At 46.4% G+C, this 21,925-nt stretch overlaps 1 protein-coding gene across 1 annotated transcript; it reads right to left on the reverse strand.

The window, feature by feature from the left end:
* Window positions 1-15,080: 15,080 nt before the first annotated feature.
* Window positions 15,081-16,187, reverse strand: LOC123041594 (uncharacterized). Its single transcript, XM_044464188.1, has 2 exons — window positions 15,961-16,187; window positions 15,081-15,792 (listed from the first exon to the last, which is right to left on the reverse strand). Exons 1-2 carry the CDS (start codon window positions 15,990-15,992, stop codon window positions 15,141-15,143), a joined length of 684 nt encoding a protein of 227 aa, XP_044320123.1. The 5' UTR covers window positions 15,993-16,187; the 3' UTR covers window positions 15,081-15,140.
* Between the last annotated feature and the right edge of the window lie 5,738 nt (window positions 16,188-21,925).

A 21,925-nucleotide genomic window follows, 5' to 3' on the forward strand; every position in this document is an offset into this window, starting at 1 on the left:
CTAAAGTGGTCTTCGCCTGCGAAAAGCCTCTGGTCATGACGCTGCGATGGGCTCGGTGATGACCTCCGTCTTGCCATCCTGGTGGTCTTGGTCTTGTTGCACCAGAATGGAAACCTTTGGCTGATTCCTCGGGACTCTGTGCCTGCAGCTTGCCTTCCTTGCATCACAGAGGAAACTGGCGCTCTGTGCCCGCTGGCACCCGCCTGGCCTTGGTCGTCATGGCTCACATCAGCTGAGCCTCGTGAGGTGCACCTTGCATAAAACTCTTCACCCCTCGTGAGCCAGCCTGAGGAGGCCGATCCCCTTGGGGGTCTTGGTGTCGTCCGCCTCGCGAGGCTTGGCCCCTCGCGAGGGTCTTGAGTCGCTGATGCTGAAGCTGGGTCGTACCAGGCTATCGATGGAGCCATGCGGTGGGCCGCAGGCAGGCAAGTCTGGATACCCCCATATCTAGAACTCCGACAAGCAGATCGTCGGAAAGGCCCCAAGATGGGATCTCACGAGTACAAAAGGTTGCGGCGGTGGAAAAGTGGTTTCATGGCTCCCCTGATGTTCTTAGGGTATAAGAGTATATATAGGCAAAAGAACTAGGTCGGTGGAGCTACGAGGGGCCCATCAAGGTGGGGGCGCGCCTACCCCCTGGGCGCGCCCTCCTGCCTCGTGGCCTCCTTGTTCCGTCTCCGACTTCATCTCCAGGTCTTCTGGTTTGCTTTCGGTCCAAGAAAGATCATCGCGATGGTTGCATTCCGTTTGGACTCTGTTTGGTATTCCTTTTCTGCAAAACTCTAAAATAGGCAAAAAAACAGAAACTGGCACTGGGCCTTCGGTTAATAGGTTAGTCCCAAAAATAATATAAAAGAGCATATTAAAGCCCAATAAACATCCAAAATAGATAATATAGTAGCATGGAACAATAAAAATTATAGATATGTTGGAGACGTATAAGGGTTCGTTTGGCCATTGTATATATTAATTAAGTTTTCTAGGCATTTAATGTAGTCCATAGTTCAAATTTGAATTACAAGCACGTGCTCCAATGAAGCAAAATGGGTGGGAAATCGTACATGTGTCATTGGGTGCATGTTTAGGTCTCATTTAAGGAATGGGAATGAATTACAACTTCTCGTCATCCTCAAACATTGATAATCTCTGTTTTTAAATCCCAGTAAATCAAAAACTCTCCCAAAAACATGAAACTTGGCATGGTTTCTGCCGGTGTTCTGGATATGGGGGTATCTAGACTTGCCTGCCTGCGGCCCACCACGTGGCTCCATAGGTGGCCTGGTATGGCCCAGCTTCGACATCAATAGCTCAAGACCCCTGCGAGGGGCCAAGCCTCGCGAGGCGGACAACGCCAAGACCCCCGAGGGGATCAGCCTCTTCAGGATGGCTCCATAGGGGCGGAGAGTTCTATGCAAGGTGTACCTCATGAGGCTCAGCTGACGTGAGCCATGACGACCAAGGCCAGGCAGGCGCCAGCGGGCGCAGAGCGCCAGTTTCCTCTTCGGTGCAAGGAAGGCAAGCCGCAGGCGCGGAGTCCCGAGGAATTAGCCAAAGGTTTCCATTCTGGTGCAACAAGACCAAGACCGCCAGGACGGCAGGATGGAGGTCATCACCGAACCCACCGCAGCGTCATGACCAGGGGCTTTTCGTAGGCGAAGACTACTTTTGTCAGGATAAGATATACTACTTGTCCCCTTTCAAATCCGGCCATTGTGGGATCCCTTCCGGCCTACATTTGGGAAGAGAACCAAGGCCACTATAAATAGGACTTAGCCACCACCATAGAGGGGGGTCAGATCCATTCTCACCGGACCATCTCACCAGCTCTCTCGAGCTCAAGAACACCTCACCTCCTGAGGCCAGTTCATCCACTGTACTAGTTCGTCCTCAGCCCCTCGAGGCAATCCACCAAAATGCTGGAGTAGGGTATTACACCGCAAGGTGGCCTGAACCAGGATAAACTGTTGTGTCTCTTTGTCTCTTCGAGCTCGACGCGCTAGGCTTAGGAGAATTGCGGGTAGGCAGGTTGGGTAGGTTGAGATCTCCGCATGCACCCTAGAGTTCGAACCTTTCAAGGGTTTGCAGAACCCGTAATCTGACAGTTTCATGACATGGCACATATATGCCATGGTAAAAAAATCGTCCAGTTTGAGACAAGGCGCACACATTAATAGCCAACGAAGTCCTTTTTTAAACAAATAGATGACATGTTAATATTGCAAATGGTTGTATTATATGAACCATGTGAAAATCTAACCATACTCGGTAGAATGCGTGCAGTTGTTTGATTAGACGGGATGAGCGCGAGAAGTCCGCCATGCAGGCTCAACGGGACGCGTGCGAGCAGTCCGCCGCACAGGCTCGACGGGACGTGTGCATCCTGTCCACCTCACAGGCTCGACGGGACACGTGCTAGTAGTAAGGCCGCCCATGCTCACCGGGAAGTGAGTTCTTTGACCTCCATGCACCAGCCGCCGCCCGCCTCGCTCACAACTTCTCCATTAGTGGGTTAATTAAAGCACCTGGATGGAGGGTGTTTTCTTGTGATCCCATGGCAGCATTTGCTTTGTTCGTGTTTTCAACTTGTATTCCAGCCTAATTTAAATTGTCACATAAGGCAACGGATAATACAACAACAAATAAAATAGCAATGGATAATATGATGAAAAATTTACAATGGAGCGGATAATAATTGTCTTACATATTCCGGATAATTTAAAACGCCACATGCGGGAAAGCCCGGAAGACACGGGGGCAAGAGAAGAAGGAAATCACAGACAATGATCTGGATCGCTACTGTCTCTACTCGTCGATGGATCGTCGGGCGACAACATCCTCCAGCTCCTTCTTCAATTCCTCACGACTTTGCTTGAAATCAGCCATGAATTCGTCCACCTCCTGCTCGCGCTCGATCCGGAGCTTCCTCAAGTCACCCATCAGTTCCTTGACGACCGTTGTCACCATCAACCCCGAGGCACTGCTCTACTCATGCAGCATCTTCCAGCCGGCGGCCTCCTCCTCCTTCACGGCGAGCGCCTTGAGGAGCTTCACATTGTCACCCATGAGTTGCTCGATGAGGCCGGTCGCCTTGTCAACCAAGGCATCGCTGATCTCGAGCAGCTTCATCAAGCCGTCAACCATCTCTGCTGCTTAATGAGGCCAGCAAGAATGTTATCGTTGCTGGCCAAGGACTTCAGCAACGCCAGCTCGTCGCGATCGCCAATGCGGCGAGTGCGCTTGTGAGAGCCCTTGCGTGCCCGTGAGAGCTCGTTCAAGGGCTCTGCGGTGTGCTGGGACATCTCTGTTGTGGCTTCCGCTTTACGGCGGGACCTCTCTAGTGCTTCTGCGGCCTTGCTCTTTGCTGCCTAGTTATATGTCCACCCGAACTCCTCCTATCGGTCATGGCGAAACGAATTGACAGGAAAGACCAGTTTTGTGGGTGATGAGGAGAGGAACTGTGAAGTAATTTTCAAGTGGGTAGTTTTTATAGCCTGGTGCTAAGTGTGGACACATATTAGTTTGACCAGTGTGAACACATATTAGTTTGATCTGTGTGAACAGATTTGCAATTACTTATTGCGTTGTAATATGCAATGTGACGAGAAACAAAGTCAAAATTTATTGATGGTTCTGGGCCTACAAAATCCCATTTCTATTGTTTTATCTCATCGCAAATAGTTCTTTTAGATCAACCATATGCCATGCATCGGAAGCCCAAAACATGGGCCCTTGTTCTCGAATGAGTTATAATTTCTCATCGCAAACAGTTCATCCGAGTGGGCTATTTGCTGCATATCACACACATCTGGTTTACATGAATCGTTTGTGTTCTTTTGGCTCATCGCAAATGCCGCATATCATACACATCTTGTTAAGTTGAACCGCTTCTATTCTCTTCCCTAGTCGAAAATAGTTTGTCCGAGTGAACCATATGTCGTATATCACACACACCTTGATCTGGCTGACCGTTTATGTTGCTTTCCCTAATAGCACATAGTTCATCGGAGCAAACTGTATGCCGTATATCGCACACACATTGATATGGCTGCCTGTTTCTATTGTTCTGCCTCATCGCAAACTGTTCTGCTAGATCAACCGTATGCCCAGCATCGCACACGTAACTAAAATCTTAACCGTGTTTGATGTCTTCGCCATCGCAAACTTTTTGCATCTTTTGTGATGGTTTTTTACATCCCCGTTTGCGATTAATGCATTGCACACAGTTTCATCAAAGGGTCTGTGATTGTAGTGTTGCGTTAGCAGCATCCTACAGTAGTGGTGTGCTGAACGCGGAGGTGCAGCCCGTTCAGTACTTCATCGGTTTGGATCGCGATTCGATCGTAATGAGTACGACTACATTAGACGTGTGATATACGCTTCTGCTTAACGGTCTATGAGGGTACGTAGACACACTCTCCCCTCTCGTTTCTATGCTTCTCCTAGATAGATCTTGGGTGTTCGTAGGATTTTTTTTATTTTCATGCTTCATTCCCCGTCACTCGAATCCCCTCTGGGTGAGGCACTGGATGTAATCGGGTTGTAAAGCCTAGCCACCATTGGAGTGCAAGCGATGGTAGACTGTTTAAGTGTAGGTGGTGGCATAGGTGATGATAGACTATTTAAGGAGGTTTCAGCTGGGAGTGGCTGTTCTAGAACACCCTTTCTGGTGCAGTTTGGTGGCAGGCACATGCGGCAGTGTTGGCGGCAGAAGAAACGGGAGCACATGCCTGGTTGCCACTTTGTGGTTGTAAAATTCCCTCCTTGTTCTCCCTATTTATATTCCTTTCTGGTAGATGTGCAAGCTCCCTACTTTCATAAACCCTAATAGAAATCATGGCTACACACTCCGACTCATCGAATACGAGCCTCCTCGAGCTCAAATCCCTCTAGCTAGACGTAAAGACACTACAACAGTAGCGAGCGGCAGATCGTTAAGAGTTCATCGAGTTCACCCACTCGATCAACCAATACTTTACTGATTTGCAGAGTAGCTTCTCCAAAGCACTGCCCAGTCTGCATTGATTTTTCTCCAAGCAACCCAATCTGGGTAAGGGACTGGTGACTGAGGGACCACCTGGCACTCCTGAAATCCTTTCAGCCAACATAGATGTGGGTATTTCCCCTGGACAAGGCAACATTAACCAAGCATCTCCTAAAGTACATGTCTTAGTGACCACAGTTGTTCCTGACCACACAACCAAGGACAACCCAACAACAATTGGTGGTGCAACAACAACAACACCCATATATGCACCCTCATTATGGCCAGCAACAACAACTAGTGGTGCAACCCCAGAAACAGGACAATCCTATGAACCTAAGTGAGGAAGAGGGTGGTGAACATGGGACCAAACATGTTATAAATAGAAGAGTAGTACACATGATACAAGGAGAGGATTCAGACCACCGAGCAGTACTTTGACACATCAAGAACATCCCTAGAGCGGAGAAGAAAAAATTGCAGTATCCTACCTCAAGCACACTATTGTGGAATGATGGAGAGGGACTGGTTTCCATGCTAATACACTCCCCTGGTATAGACTTTGCAAATATATTGGGGATAGATTTGTCGAAAGCTCAGTTTGTGAAAATGTTAAGCAATTTCATGCACTGACTCAAATTGGAACTGTTGTCCAGTATATTGAACAGTTTGAAAGATCACTCAATCTCATGAGGAGAGACAACCCAGGTCTACCAGATGACTACTACAGAAATAGCTTTGCTGTTGGGTTGTTTGATTACATACAAGCACACATGCAGTGCAATAAGCCCAAATACTTGCAAGATGCCATGTGGATGGTCAGAAGGCTAGAACAAATAGCAAATATTAAGAAACATGCTTTCACGTCATTCTTTGTTAGAAGATAGGTCAACTTTGACATACCTAAAACAAAAACAGTTCCTGCACTCAATCTACCTTCCAACCAAGACCTCATCCAACAAGCAAGATAGAAGGTCATCTGTTTCAGATGTAAGGAACCATGGGTACCTGGCCACAGACAGGTTTGCAAACGAAGTTAGAAAAATCAGGTGTAGGCACTTCAGTCACAAACTAAAGAGCAACCTAAAACTATCTACATCACTGAAAGTGATGAAGACTTGGCTGAGCTCCAAGCACAACAAGGAGAAGAGGAACTAAAGATATATATGCATGCCTAATGACCCACAAGTGTAGGGGATCAATTGCAGTCCTTTCGATAAGTTAAGAGTGTCGAACCCAACGAGGAGCAGAAGGAAATGACAAGCGGTTTTCAGCAAGGTATTTTCTGCAAGCACTGAAATTATCGGTAACAGATAGTTTGGTAGCAAGATAATTCATAACGGATAACAAGTAACAAGTGTAACAAAAGTTCAGCAAGGTGGCCCAATCCTTTTTATAGCAAAGGACAAGCCTGGATGAACTCTTATATAAAGCAAAGCGCTCCCAAGGACACATGGGAATTATCATCAAGTTAGTTTTCATCATGCTCATATGATTCGTGTTCGCTACTTTGATAATTTGGTATGTGGGTGGATCAGTGCTTGGGTACTGTCCTTACTTGGACAAGCCTCCCACTTATGATTAACCCCTCTTGCAATCATCCACAACTAAGAAATAGGAATTAAGATAAATCTCACCATAACATTAAACATGTGGATCCAAATCAGCCCCTTACGATGCAACACATAAACTAGGGTTTAAGCTTCTGTCACTCTAGCAACCCATCATCTACTTGCTACTTACCAATGCCTTCCCCTAGGCCCAAATCAGTAACACCCTGGTTTTTGGCCTTTTCTTTTTCTTTTTCTTTTTCATTGATTTGGTTTTTGCTCTGATTTTCTTTTTGGAGTGGTTTTGTGGCCTTGCAACCTGGGAGATCTTCAATTCTTCTCCTCTCAAGTGGTTCATCATCATAAAAAATTTCCCTAGATCATGTCGATTCCATTCTAGCCCAACTCCCAAATTCTTTTTCTTAGGAATATTCCTTTTCTATTAAAGGAATAACCAAAGAAACCTATATTTTTGTCCTTCACAAAAGTGCCAAATAATTATCATAATCTGTTTAGATCATATATGCCCCAAATATGTCCAAACTTTCCTTTCCTAGGCCAAAAATAATTAATCAATATTATTTCTTCATTTTTGTCCAGAGTGGTCTTCTCTGAAGGAAGTGCCACCTATATTTTATTGATTGCCCCCTAATTTTTTGGGCAGCATCTCTTATCCAAATAATTGCCTCATGACAAAATTCAGCTACATTTGCCTAGTAAATCTTCCTCGGCAATTTTCCAAAGTTTCTGTCAGATGGAAGCCTTGTTGAAGGAAGTACTAGCTAGGAGTATCCAAATGAGTTGAAATTTTGTGAGCTCCTTCATGTGCTCATATAATGACTCTCCACCAATTTTCAGCCTCATCCAATCAACTATGTGATCACACCTTCAAATATTTGTTTCTGGCAATATTTTCAGGTTGTGAAGCAAGTATATTTTATGTTTCTTAATTAATTCTGAGAAATTACCAGATCATGCTCCTACCCATAAAACTTATATCCGCCAAATTTGGGAATTATTCAGGAAGCCATTATCTCTCCAATATTATCCCAATATTCTAGACAGAGAGGATGTCTGTGAAGGAAGTACCATTTTGGCAAGTCCAAATGGTATGAAAATTTAAAAGCATCTTGATATGTCCAAATAATCGTCCCACCCAAATTTCAGCTCAAATGGCTTCTCTATGTGAGTGCATCATCCAAATCAAGTTTCTGGACCATAATGGCAGTTGCAAAGCAACTATATTAATTTGTGGTCCATTTCTTCTCTAAGTGCATAGGATCATAGTCCTTCCTACCCTAAACCTCCCAGACATCACATTTGGATCTTTGGTCTTCTATGTTGATCACAGTGACATGGTCAAGTTTGCTACAGCAAACTTGCGTTGAAGCCTCACATCTCTCCTTGGTTTCTTTTGTTGATCCTTCACCTCCCACAGTCCCCATGATACAGGGACAACACTCTAGACATAATTTGACAACCCCTAGTGTCCCATATTTGCCATGCTAGGTGGTGATATTCTGGCGTCTGCACACGCTCTGGCTGCAAAGAACACGCTCTGCGCGTCGGGTCTCATCGGCCCGCGGCTTCCCGGCGAAGCTCGTGCGTCTACAAGTGCCAACCTAACTCCTCTGCTCTCCCCCGTCACTCTCGTCTCCTCTGCCCCTCCAGAATCCTCCTCGTCGGCGCTCACCGCCATGCGCCCATGGGAGCATAGTGCCCCGACCGGATCCGTCCATGTTCGTCTCCTTCCTCCTCCCGCCAGTGGCGTCCTCTCTGCTCCAGTGCCTCCCCTTTGCCCTCACCCGTCCCCTCCCTCGCCCCGTGACGCTCCCAGCCATCACCGGAGCTGGTCTGTGCATCCATGGCGGCATATGGCTCGGCCATCCCCTCCCCCGCCTATTTAAGTGGCTCCCGAGGCCTCCCGACTGCACCACCAGCTCCCTCTCTCTCCCCTAGCCCCCCTGACCTCTCCAACGAGCTCCAAGAGCGCTCCCTGCTCACCATTGCCGCCTCGATCACCGGTGGCGGCCGCCTAAATTCAGCCAGGCCCGAGCTCCTCCCCTACTTTCTCCACCATAGTACCACCCAGAGCCGGTGGAGCTCCCCTGATCTTCAACTCCACCTCCGGTGGCCTCTTGCCGCGAGCTCAATGGTTTCCGAAGCTCCCCTCCTCCACGGCCGAGGTTCTGCCAAGTCCAGCGCTCACATGTGCGCGTGAAGAGCCCAGGCTGGTGCACCTCACCGCGCTAGTCACTCCGGTGGCCAGGGCCTCGCCTAAGTCGGCCCGAGCCGCCGGGACGAGCACCGACATTGAGCCCCTGCTCTATCTGGACTGAGATCCAGTGACTTCACTTGGTGAAGTCACGTTGCAACTTTAGCCTCTTCATCTCCATCCAAAATAGATCCAACGGTCCATATCACCCAAAGGCAAAAGCCCTCGGCACTTAGCAGTTTTGGACGAGGGCAGGCTGAAGAAAACACTTCGCAGAAATCTGCTTCGCTCTCCCGCACGCCGGCGTGTCGTACAAGAAGACGGCTCAGATCGGTAAGAAGTCCATCGCTGCCGCCATTGAAGGAGAGAAATCGCCTCAGCGTCACGCCCGCGAGGTAATTTTACATGTCTCTGCTGGCCAGTTCAATACATGTGGCGTACAGGTTCAGTACATGTACATGTCCATATATTAGTACCGATCAGGTTTAATACATAAGCAGACTGATTACCGATCAGACTCATGTACAGATTCAGTACATGTAGTCATATGTAAGTAAAACTGATTACTGTTAGTCATATTTTAACTAACTTTACTAAACTGAAACTGATTTATTTTAGTGATATGTAAGTAAAACTACATCTCCAGCATACTGACTAAACTCCAGCATACTAATATTGTCACTAACTGAACTTTTTTCAGATGTGAGTAACTAAAATCATAATATGGTACTATATAATCTGTTCAGTTTTTTGGGTTTCAATCTGTTTAAATCAAACTGAATCCAAGCACACTGAATCGTTTTTTGCTACTAGACTGTACTGTTGTTTGCTGCTAGGCTGCAAAACTGCCAAGTCCTGTAGTTTTTGCCTGTGTCTCATATAGACCGTTAGATGTGTTTTGGATGGAGATTAGATGGCTAAAGTTGCAGCGTGACTTCACCAAGTGAAGTCACTCGATCTCAGTCCGCTCTATCTCTGTTGGGCGCTGAAGGAAGAAGGAGAAGACCCAACTGGCCGACCCCACCTCCTGCGAACCCCTCCCGTCAGCCGCTCTAAGTGTTGACCCCGCGACCGCTAACGTGGATAAGTGGACACGCATCAACTAAAATACGTTTTCCAGATTAGAAAGCGTACTTTCCCGTTCTTTTGATGAAAATATGTTTTTGCTAATCTGAAGGCGAATTCTTTGAAAGGTGTGTTCTGTTTTCCCAGCTGAGGGCCTGTTTGTGAGGATTTTAATTACAGATGGGTAAGCAGAAAAACAGTTATATCTTTTCACTCCCTACTCCAAATGAGATGATTCCAAAGCCCAGTAATTTGTCTCTCGAGCCTTTTCCGATGGAATCATTTTCACCATGTGATAAAATTATGAAAATGACCATTTTGCCCCTGCCCTTATTCACCCCTTCGAGAGAGAAAGATTTCCGGTGATTCTTTTCGCGAGCTTCTTGCACTTCTTCCCGGTGATTCCACCCCTCCTAGGCAAGCCACACCCTCCATTTGCATGATTGCGATGCAATGCCATGGTTTAATTAATTAAACTTGCTTAAAATATTGCATTAGCTACATATGAATTTTTCATGGCATTTCTTGGAGTTGTTTTGGTCTTGCTATTGCCATGATGTTGTTTGGATGACTAGGACTAATGCTTGTAGATGGTGGATGACATGTGGCCATTGGATTATTAGTGGCTTATATTATTTTTAGCATGATAGTATCTGATATTTACCTTTGCAGTATTTTTTTGGATATGATGTTATCATGTGGATCTTAGGTCAATATCTTGATCTTGCTATTGGATTAATAGTATCATGGTACTTGGATTCTTCTTGATCTTAGTATTATGCTACCCTCGGAGTGTTAGGTTTGACTATATTATTATCTAGATTATTTGTTGGATATTGCCATGACTTGGATCCCAGGTTGATAGATGATATCGGAGTATCAGTTATCGCAGATTTACCTTGGGGATAAATTCCGTCATTTCGTTGGTCAGGTGCCACTTAACCGGGCTTTTCTAGTTCAGCCACATTTGCCTTTATGGGAAGGCCCTAATATGATCTATTGTCATGCTTCTCGCTGGTGCCTCCAACTAGGGAAGGTTATGTGCGTGCGCTACCCTGATCTGGTAGGCGGCCATAAGCCTTGTGTGCCCGTAGTTGTTGTAGGCACCTTTTTGCCATTTGTGGCCGTTTTTGTTTTGCCACGACTGTGGCCATTGGATGTCACGAGGTGACATCGGGGCCACCCAGGACTGAGCCCAAAGGGGTGTTGGTCGGAGTGGCCGAGAGAGTGTCATTCCAGTAGATTGGTTTTGTCGGAATGTCGTTGGTCCACCCGAATGGGAGCACGAGGCCATGGGTTCTGTGATGTGGGTACAGTGTGCTAACCTCTGCAAAGTGTGTTTAATCTATTGATAGCCGCATCCCTGGTCAAGGGCACAATTCGTACTAGGTCACACCGTTCAATCAACCCTCACATGACGGAATGACTTTTTAGATGACTTATATGTTGATAACATGAGCAGTAATAGTTTGGCAGGATGCCGATGATGATGTTGGGATGAACTTGAGGATGATCATTCAGTTTGTGGTGTGGTCATGAGGTGATCACATGGAGGTATTGATCATGAGGTGATCGAGGTGATATATGGTTTGGCTAGATGGCCCAGAGTGAGATGGTTCTTGAGATGATGGTTCAGCAGTAATTCTAGTAGTTTCATATCATGCTTTATAGTTGCTTTCACCTCATAGTAGTTGTTAATAACTTAACCTATTGATGCTATGTTATTGTCTTGCCTTGATGCTTTTGGTTGTTGTGAGCTTGCAAGTACATTCAATGTAGTGACCTGATGTGTCATGCCAGATTGTAGGTGATGTCGTGATTGATTGCCTCTTGAGGTTACCGCACGTGCGAGCTAGATCATGTCCGGCCTAGAGTCCCTGTGGAGTGGAGGTCACCACCGTCGTCGTTGTTCCGCTGCTAGAAGTTATTCCACTACTACAAGTTGTTCTGCTGCTAGCATAGAGCTACCTTAGCAAGCATAGTGTCGCCATGTTGATGTGATCCTTTGTAACATCAGACCCTTGTACTATTATCCTTTGTAATAAGAGCTGACTTGTTCTATGTCAAGCAGTGCTGTATTCCAGAAGACTTGATCACTGGGCTAGAATACGGGTTGTTCCGGTTTCTCTAAGCCGGGGTGACACAGAGCTTGGTATCAGGGCATGTCTAGTTGTAGGACGCCCTAGTCAGCGCGGGCGGTAGAAACCGGTAGTATAGAGTCTGTTTTGTTTGTTGCATTAGATGATGCATTTGTTTGTTGCATAGCATGCATATAGCTTTAATATTTTGTTGCTAACGATTTATCTTGTGAGTGTAGCTGGCCTCGGTTTGGATCCACTACAACTCAGCCCTTGCATCCCTCCAGTTTCCTCTGAGCCCGTTCTTCGGTGTTTGGTTTCATCTCTATCCCAGCGGAATGATGCCAAGTGTTCCCGACACTGTTTGCAAAAATGGTGCTCAGGTATCGTGCCGATGTCCTATTTTCAGCCCCATCTATCGTTTCGGTGGTACACATGCTTCTATCCCGGATCGTGCCTTTTATCTTGTCGTGTTGGCAACCCTTAATGATCTTAGTCATCAAGAAAGGGCAATGTCAGCAGACTCAGTTTTCCCCGCTATCCTATTCCTTGGACGAGTACGGATCCCTTCCGCCCGCTTGATAATAATGTGGTCGCGACATTCGTGTCCCGCTACATGGTTACCAAGTACGTCCTCGCCTCCCAGTTAGTCAAGGATGTTACCTTGCTAAGATAGCACTTGGCGGTGCAGCGATGTTTACACCAACTATTCCACACATTGATTCATCCTCGTGCACACCATCATAGCATGCTAGATCGTGGTACCGGAGACCGCGAGAATTGTGTGCTTAAGTAGGCAAACATATTGTGTGACTAGCAGTAATATGTGACTTTGTTTGTGTGTGAGTTGATTGTTTTTGTGTGCTTTGGTTTAGTTGAGTTGTTTCTTTTGCTTCTTTCTTTTGGACCCTCGGTGTTATCTTATTTCCCCTTATGAAAGTTGCTCATCAACCGACACCGGTCTTGAAGAAGCCATAATGATTTCAAATATTTGGAAGGAGCTCAGCTAAACACATCAAGCCTACATCAGTACTAATTCTCACAACAGTAATGGTCAAGCCAACAAGAATACAAGTCAGGTACAAGAGCAACGGTATATTTTCAGTCGAAGGTATGGCTCATATACAAAGTTTTGGCTCAGCAATGAATGATTCTTGAAATATGTTATACTCTGAAAGAAAGGTAGAATGTTCTATGATGAAGAAAGACAATCAAACAATTTTTCTCATGCAAGTAACCAGCCACAAATATTATGGGTGTGTATATGGCTTTTAGTCTGCATATCACAGTACGAAGCTTTGGAGATGAGAAACTCAGTCTTCCTCCACACGCTATCGGAAGAAGCTTATGATGCAAAGCTCCTCATTTTCCCCAGTATATGTGTGAAATTCTGTCAAATTGAATGAAATCAAGAAAAAACAGAAAAATCAGGGGCTGTATAGACTCTTTGCTGTCTGCTGGCGGACGGCAAAGAGCTTTGCCACCAACTAGAAGACGACAAACATGCCACGTGTCAGCCACCTGTGCAACCTGTGGCAGTAGGCTGGCTATTTAGTAGCTTTGCCGTCAGTCAGCTGACGGCAAACAAGGTTGCATCTTTGCCGTCTGCCAGCTGACGACAAAGCTACCAAATAGGCCAGCCCCCCAGGCGCTACCATGTGGCACGCTATGCCGTTCGCTGGCAGACGACTAACAATCAATGTTCTTTGCCATCAGCTGCTAGACGACAAATATGCAAAGGTCTTTGTCGTCTGCCTGCAGACGACAAAGCACGTCGTTAACCCCTTAACGGACCTAAGCTAGCACGTGTGCCGTCCAGCCTCTTTGCCGTCTGTCAGCGGACAGCAAAGGCCTTTGCATCTTTGCCATCCGCAAGGAGATGGCAAAGAAGCCTTTGTCGTAGCATGTTCAGCCGGACGTGTTGCCGTCTGCTGGCGGACGGCAAAGGTCTTTGCCATCCGCTATGTGTGCCTTTGCCGTCAGCCGTGTCGGACGGAAAAGTTCCTGATTCCTGTAGTGATATGTGTAATATGAATGGTAGAAATATATTTTTAATCTGAATAAATAAAAACAACAAGGTAGCAAGTAATAAAAGTAGATAAAAATGGTATTCCAATGCTTGGAAACATGGCCTCCGGTCCATACTTTCACTATTTCCAACTCTCAACATCATTAACATAATTGAACATAATGATAATCCCTCAAACTGCATCAAATAATCACTACATAGTACAATCTCTGGGACTATTTGTGACAATTTTGGGATGGTTCAATATTTGTCTTGGGGTGTGTTATGTTACGGTAAAAACATGGTTGACAGTTTGCCGAGTTTCAACACTTGGCGAAAATTCCGTGGAGCATTTGGTGAGAGTAGTACTCGGTAAAGAGGGATGCCTGGCAGAAGCATGAGCTTTGTTAATATTTGATGAGCACCACACTCGGCAAAAGCTAGCATCTACTCATATTGCAGAGTTTCATCGGACCAAAACTTGGCATAAGCTTGTGCATGCGTCGAGAAGTTGCTCGTCAAAGGTCTGCGAAATACCACACTCGTCAAAGCTATGCCAAGTTTCAACAAACGACAACTCAACAAAAGGACGTGCCACGTGTTGAGCCCCTACTCGTTGATAGGTTGCGGAGTTTGGTCGGACAAGGACTCGACAAAGGTCTGGCCATATGAATGCCCATTAAACAGTCATTCCATCTAACATGATGGTTTGCCGTGTTCTCATTTGCCAAAACTTGGCAATTACTATTTAAGTGTTTGTCGAGCGCCTGATAATAACTCGGCGGAGTAAATGATTGTCGATGTGTGTCCAGCCGAGTCCTGTTTGCCAACAACATAACTTAGCAAACGAAATGCCGAGTTTTTTCTGTGCTTTGTCGAGTACACTGGAAACTCGATAATCGCGGCCATTGCATTAGTGCCTCCTAAAAAATTCCCCGGAGGCCTAAACTTCCCAAAACAAGCAAAATCTATCTGTACGAGAAATAGAGGCTTTACTGATGTACATGGCTTGTACCAACTACACTCTCTTCTTTTGAAATTTTGGGCAAATGTTTTGTTGTGCCATCATTGTATAGAGCATGGTAGCACCAAATATATTCTCAGACTGTAGTACAAGTACATCATAACATCACTACACAATGACTTCACGATTATTCGTTAGCGAACCCATGAGAGAGAGAAATACGATTCACACCTTATGCATATATAGTACAAAGTCAACCAAGATACAATGAATGATCTTTCACAGATATACAATCGCCAAAGCTACGGAGATAACAAGCAACAAGTAAAACACATGTCTCATGCCACACAATCTCAATGTCCTGATGAGTATGGAGAAAAGGTTTCTGTCTTCAGGTATGTTGGTTTCGGAGACACTTGCAGAACACGTTAATAACTCTTGATTATGTTTTTGCATGGTTCGCTCCAGTCTTTTCTTTCTCCATAGGTCCTTCAAGAATTCATCACCGTAGAGGTGACTCCTAGTTGTAAATGACAAGTAACGTTTCTTGTCCCTGACCAAATAAAACAAACCAGCTTCAAGTCGACGCTCGCTGTATTTTCTAAGCGCATTGTTTATTGTGCAGGATGCTTTTCCAATTGGTCCGTATTTTTCCCTATAAATCGGCCATGTATGGATCATGTGGTCGTCAATGAACGCGACAAGCCTCCATCTGCCCTCACGAAGCTGTATTTCGTGGTACAGTGCCGTTGACTTAAGTACAACTGTAGGTTTAGCCAACGCCCTCATGCCATACTCGTCACGAATACATAACCTGAACATCTTCTTTGGTATGCTAACCTTGTGATCTTTTCCAAAAACTAGAGACCCAACCTTCTGCTTGAAAACAAATAAGAACATCTTCGTCGAATTCTTCGGTTGGCGTTTGGTCCTGTGTATGACATGAACATTCTAAATTAACATCCAATGATCTCTCAAAGAAGACCCCTACGAGCCAGTAGTAAATAGGCAAGAAAAAGGCGTACTGGAATATACATGCATGAACAGCTCAATTTTTTATTTATAAAAGCACAAATAAACAACCCTCGTTTTTATGTACCTGCAGCTGCCATCGAAGGCAGTAGTCTTCATCTGAGAACCCGGCCGGCGAATCGATGGAGGACTATTTTTTTTTTCTCGCGGGAGAACGGAGGACTAATTAAGAAGCCCGTTTGTTATAATAACACGTTTTGTTCTTGCCTCTCTAATATTTAAGGAAGGGCACATACGCCCGAATCAGACTATTGATCCCCTACTTTCAATCAGACGAGTCTGATTAGAAGCACATCAATGATCTGGTACGGAAGCCTGCGCGTGATAGGTTAGTTCTCTTTTTGTACGGAAGCCTGCGCGTGATAGGAGAATCATAGGACGTGTACGAACAGGAAAACTGAAACTAGAAAACCAACGTACACACGCACGCCCGTTGGGCCGTGGCGCATCCAACACAAGAGACCAGAACAGCACACGCGTACACGCAGAGCCATGGCCGTTCCGTTCGTGCTGCTGCGGCTGTTCGTCAGCGGCGCAGCGACTGGGAGCTCACGCGAGGTTGCGTGGCGGTGTCGTGGAGGCGTGTGCTACGGCTGCTGCACGTCGGAGGGCGCGTTGTCACTGTGCACAGGGAAGCAGAGGATCGGAGTGGCCTGCAGTGCGCGTGCGGTGGCGATGGAAGTCCGAGGCACAAGCCGTGCTGAAGTGCAAGCTGTTGGGCGACGCGGAGGGGTCGTGGTGCCGGCGTTGCGGCGCTGTGACGGTGGAGGAACAGGCTGGGTCTCGATCGGCTTTTTGCGGGCTGCGGATCCGCTCGTCCCGCAAGGGCTGGTGCGGACAGAGGCGTCGGGAAGCTGGCGCGGTGACTCCAGGCGAGGGGAGACATGGTTGCGGCTCTGGTCTGCGAGGGCGGCAAGTAGGGATCTGAGTCCTGCCTAATGGCGCCCTGATGTGGTGCGGTGGGCAGATATGGGGTTTTGAGGACGCGGCCCGGAAACGGAGGTCGGACCCCTTGTCGACGAGGTGAATGTGTTGCAGGGTGGTGTTTGGTGGACCTCAATGGAGCTGAATCCACCAGGCGCCATGGCTGCCATGACGAGCGGGAGCGAGCCTCCCTCCACCAGAGAACGCCCCGCAGAACGGGGGAACCCCGCCGCCGCCCTCCGCCGGAGCGGCATGCGGCTGGCGGCCTGTGAGTCTGTTCGGGTCGGGCAATGACGTCGTCCCTATGGCGTTTCTCCCTTTGGGGCATTGCTTTGAAGACAGGCGATCCTTCGTGCTCCTATTGGGCTGGACGTACATGGCGTCACGGTTGGCAGGTGCCCAACCGGTGATGCGAGTGGTTGGCGTTGCGACTCGTGCGGCGACGACGATGGTGACGTGTGGAGCTGGGTCGCGGCTTGTCCTTTTGATTTTGACGGTTTGGTTCGCCGACGAGTGCGCCTATGCTTGTTTCTCACTGTGTCAAAGAAGTCGGAGCTGCGTGCGGCAGGGCCCGTGCGGCAACGATGACTTCATGAGGGTGGTTTTGGCCGACGGTGCTCTTTGGAGGTTGCGCTGGGCTAGGTCGATGCGAGGCTTGCAACTTTCTCCAGTGAAGCCCATCAACTAAATCGGAGTTGTCGGTCCTCGACGTCTGCGGTCGATTGTTTGGCTATGGCCGATGAGTTCTCGTGTGTCATCTGTTCGCTGGGGTCTTGGTAGGTCGTCAGCGGCGGAGTCGGAGTCGTCTGCTCGGAGAGAGGTGATGACGATGACATTGCAGGCAACCTCGACGGTGTCCTCTTCTCGGCGGTGTGTGTGATCTTGTAGGTGCCAGGTCGGCCGAGCTGCCCTTTCTTGTGGGCGGGTTGTAACGGTTTCCGCTCGGGTTTCCATTAATTAATCGGGCAACTCTATTCTACCTTTTTAATGAATCGGGTCCTAAGGGACCGTGTTTCAAAAAAGGGAGGGTTGTCGTGTTGCGTTGTGTGTGCTCCGGCGATCTATGTGGAGGAGGTTCGGGCGAAAGTCTTGCCCGACTGTTGGCCGGTGCCAGTAGTGATGTTGTTTGTTCTGACGTTATTTTCCTCCTTGGGCGGACACTGAGATCAGAAGCAACGCCAGGGAAACTATTCGTTGGAACCAGGAAGAAAAGGGTATATACACTGCTCGCTCCGCTTATGCAATGCAATTCCAAAGGAATCTCTCGTCAGACTTCAACAAACTCATTTGGAAGACATGGGCACCGGGTAAAGTCAAGATTTTCTCCTGGTTGTTGTTCCAAAATCGCCTCTGGTGCAACGACAGGCTGCAGCGACGATGATGGATAAACAGTTACTTCTGCCAGCTGTGTTACCGCAACCTGGAAACAACCCAACACCTATTTTGGAACTGCCCAGTTGCAAGGAAGGTTTGGAGCCGGCCGGGTCAGTGGGAGGGTGCCAGCATCTGGCCCCTACTGAAGCTTGGAGCCATAATCAATCGCAAAAAATTGCGCATGCGTTCATCAACATAGTGGAGCCTGCCCAACAGAGTGGAACAAAAACGTTGTTGTTGTTAGCTTGTTGGGAGCTTTGGCAAGAGCGTAACAAGTGCACCTTCAGGGGGAAGACATCTTCGCCTTCAAACATCACAAGAGAAATTAGGAACTCCATCGACCTATGCAGAGTTGCAGGAGCAAAATGTTTAGAGCATCCCTTTGGGGAACCACATGAGAATAGGCTAGACTGTCGACCGACAACTTGTGTTGCTATGGCCCAAACCGTTTTGTTTCCCTTTTCTTTTCCTTTTTTATCCTGGTCTTTGGGTCTCATCACCTTATTGTTTTCCCGTTGCTTCCTGCTAATGCTAATGAAATAGCTAGCAAGTGCCGGTCCTTTCAAAAAAATCCTCCTTGGAGATGTTGTGAAGCTCTTCTCCATCCCTTTCGGAGGTGGGCTCTCTAGGAGAAATCTTGTCTCTAGTTGTCATAGCGGGCGACAGCTACGTCTACATTGTGTCCTCTTGGGAGGCGTCATCTTGAAGAGTTTGCAGGCACCTATGTCCACAGTTCCCCCATGTTATCGTGAGTAGTGGATGTCGGGGAGAACCCGGGTTGTTGATGTTGGTACATCAAGGCGGCAGCCTCCAGAACCATGCGGTGATTCCATTGGACGAGGTAGCATCCTAGCGATGGCCTGGGTGGCAATATTGTGCTGCAAGTACGACAGGCTTGTCGGCCCAGTTGACCCAACCCAGAGGGTGTGGTCTTCTTTATGTCAGGTGGCGCCCCGGATGAGTTCGTGCGACAGTCATGGTCTATGCACAACTTTCCCGTGTAACTTGGGATACATCGGTCAGGTCCTACGGCGTTGCAGCTCGGAGGCGAGTGGTGGTATGTCATCGCGGCGGCCCCGAAAGTTAGTGTTCGCAGATTGCACAGGGGGTGGTGGAGTGGTGCATGTCGGGGCGGCTACGCTGAGAGTTTTTGCACCTTCAAGGGAATTGTCCTCGTGTCGTGCGAGCAACGAGGTTGCCATCAAAGTTGGTCGTCGGCGTGTCAGGCAAGACACTTGGCACATGGTCTTTGGACGATGCTTGCTTTGCAACCTATGTTTGAGAGTTTCGATCTGCTCCTCCATAGCAGTCTCAACTTCTTCTCTCCAATAATGATGGAAGGATAGTTAGTTTCGGCGGAGCAGATTTCCCATTTTGTTTGTGTTTGTGAGGTTGTTGCGCTTCTGTTGAGTTTGACGTGTCATTGACGAGTGTGAGCTTGGCCCTAGATGTATTGATTTTTGCATCATTTTTTAACTGGACAAAGGTTCTTTTTAATTACTGATACACAAGGCAAAGATTTGCCTTGGTTTAAGAAAAACACCAACACACGCACGAAAAAGGATGATTCTTTTCTTGATGAGTGAGAACCTACTCTGGAAGGGTGACTTTATCACATCGCAGCCGTGAAGAATATTTGGCCGATCTGGGCACTAAATTGCAAGGACCTGGATGGCAATGCAATCGGCTGGATTAATGCTTATCAACCGAGGGCAAGCACTTGGGTGCATGCATAACTAATTAGTGCATGCATAAGCAGATGGATCAATATAACGACGTGGAACCATGTACTTAGGTTAGGCTAGGTATACACCTATGTATATGGGTGTGTCCAGTTCTTATTTGAACTAGATGACTTGTTGCACCAATGGCGCAAGGGGAGAGAGGGAGCCAAGTATTGTGAGAATATTTAGACACCTAAGTCGAAAATCAAATGTGGCCAACACTCCCGCATCCTCTGCTTGGAAGCCGTCTTTTCTCACCAGATCTAACATAAAGAGCAAATTTCAGAGAAAATATAAAGCATGGAAGGCTTTAAGTTGTACTACTGAGACCATACCACCATATCTTCATTTAGTTTTTTTGGGAATCTAAAGGTCTAAGAGGAGGGTACATGTGAGAAGCTGTGAATCCACAACAAAAAACTAAACTAACTTCCAAACAAACATTTCAAGTTTGGAAGCCACAAAGAAGCAGCTCAGATCTCTCGTTGTAGTGCGGGTACATGTTCTTAATCCTGCATCCACAACCCATAATTTTTCAACACCTAAATCCACGAAATCCAACCGAAGGAAAACATGGCAGAAACATGCGCCGTGGCTTACGTGATTATATTAGTGAGAAAACAGAGGCAAATACAAAACAAAGGAAAACATTGCTCATTGCTCGGCTACCAAATTATTTGGCCCCGTGAAAAAATATATGGCAAAGGGAGCAACTGGGTGTGATAAAGCTATGAAGTACGGAGTATAAACCAAGTACAAAATACTGTTTTGCTACTTTACCATTTAAACTCTGCAAGTGTTCATACTCTGTACTGGTAACCTAGAATAAACTAAACCACAATTAGAGTTATGATTCAATACCACACTCACCAGGGTGAAACTTTCATACTCAAATCTGTAAACTTCTTAAGTATCTATCTTTTGTTATCTATCGATTATTGCACAATCGAATAATATAAATACAAGACCCATTCTTCTTGAAGAATCTCAACTACCATTGACAATGGAGAGTGTTACAGAACTACAGATAACTAATAAACAGTCTGGTAACGTAAAAGTTGCCAGTATCTTGTCTCCAAATACCAAGAAAGGAGCATAGATTATACAACTGGCCAATGGAACAAATAGTGAACTTGTTATATGTGAACACCTCGAGCATAGACCATGCGACGCCCCATTCACCAGTGTGACTCCAAAGTCAAAAGTAGTGTACTCTTAAACACAAGTAACTTAATTGGTCCCATTTATTCTCCCTTCTTTTTGTGCTAGTCCTTGCTGATATTTCAGTGCCTTCCTTGATCGATCAGTGAGCAGAGAGAGCATTTACATTAGTCAAAGAGTGAGCTCAGAACAGTAGCAAGAGAGCTCTCCTCACCCAATTCTCTCCCTATTTATAGTTGCACTACACATCAGGGGAGAGGAGCAACACATGTAGATTATCAACTTAGTCTACACTCGTCAGTTCTGCAATCTGAGAAATAAATGAACACAAGGGAAAAAAACAACCGATTCTGACCAGAGAATTCACAATCCAAAAAACTTTGCCATTCCCTTATAAGATAATATACCAAAACACCTGATAAATCACTTCTATAGGCGCATTAGGAAAAATGGCAATAAGGAGCATAAAGAAAGATCACTGAGAATTGAATGGTTTCCTTCAAATAAACATATAGCCAAGGGAAAAACATCATGTTTTGATTGGATTCTTTTTACCGGTGTTGATACTAATGGTGTATCCCAGTTTTTTTGGAGAGAACATAGAAAACAAAACTAAGGAAGACATCCTACCATCATAAAAATAAACCTTTTATTCTCCTTTTTCGAGCATAATCAGATATATAGTTTAAGTGATTGATGTTCAAGCTATAGTTGTTACTTACGAGGATTTTATTGTAAATGTATAATCTACACTACAAAAGTGATTACTTAGTTTTCCCACATTTTTAGAGTATTATTTTAGTTCTTCAAGGGTGCCTCTGAGAGCACATACAAGCATATGCCTTTGTT

This window comes from Triticum aestivum, chromosome 2B (assembly GCF_018294505.1).
Source record: "Triticum aestivum cultivar Chinese Spring chromosome 2B, IWGSC CS RefSeq v2.1, whole genome shotgun sequence".
NCBI classification, from domain to species: domain Eukaryota; kingdom Viridiplantae; phylum Streptophyta; class Magnoliopsida; order Poales; family Poaceae; genus Triticum; species Triticum aestivum.

What these genes read in the sequence shown, in the direction of transcription:
- LOC123041594 (XM_044464188.1), bottom strand. Translation starts at nt 15,992, where the DNA reads ATGAAGACTACTGCCTTCGATGGCAGCTGCAG. An exon ending in GCCTTCGATGGCAGCTGCAG is followed by an intron (nt 15,793 to 15,960) that starts GTACATAAAAAC and finishes TGTCATACACAG; the next exon opens with GACCAAACGCCAACCGAAGA.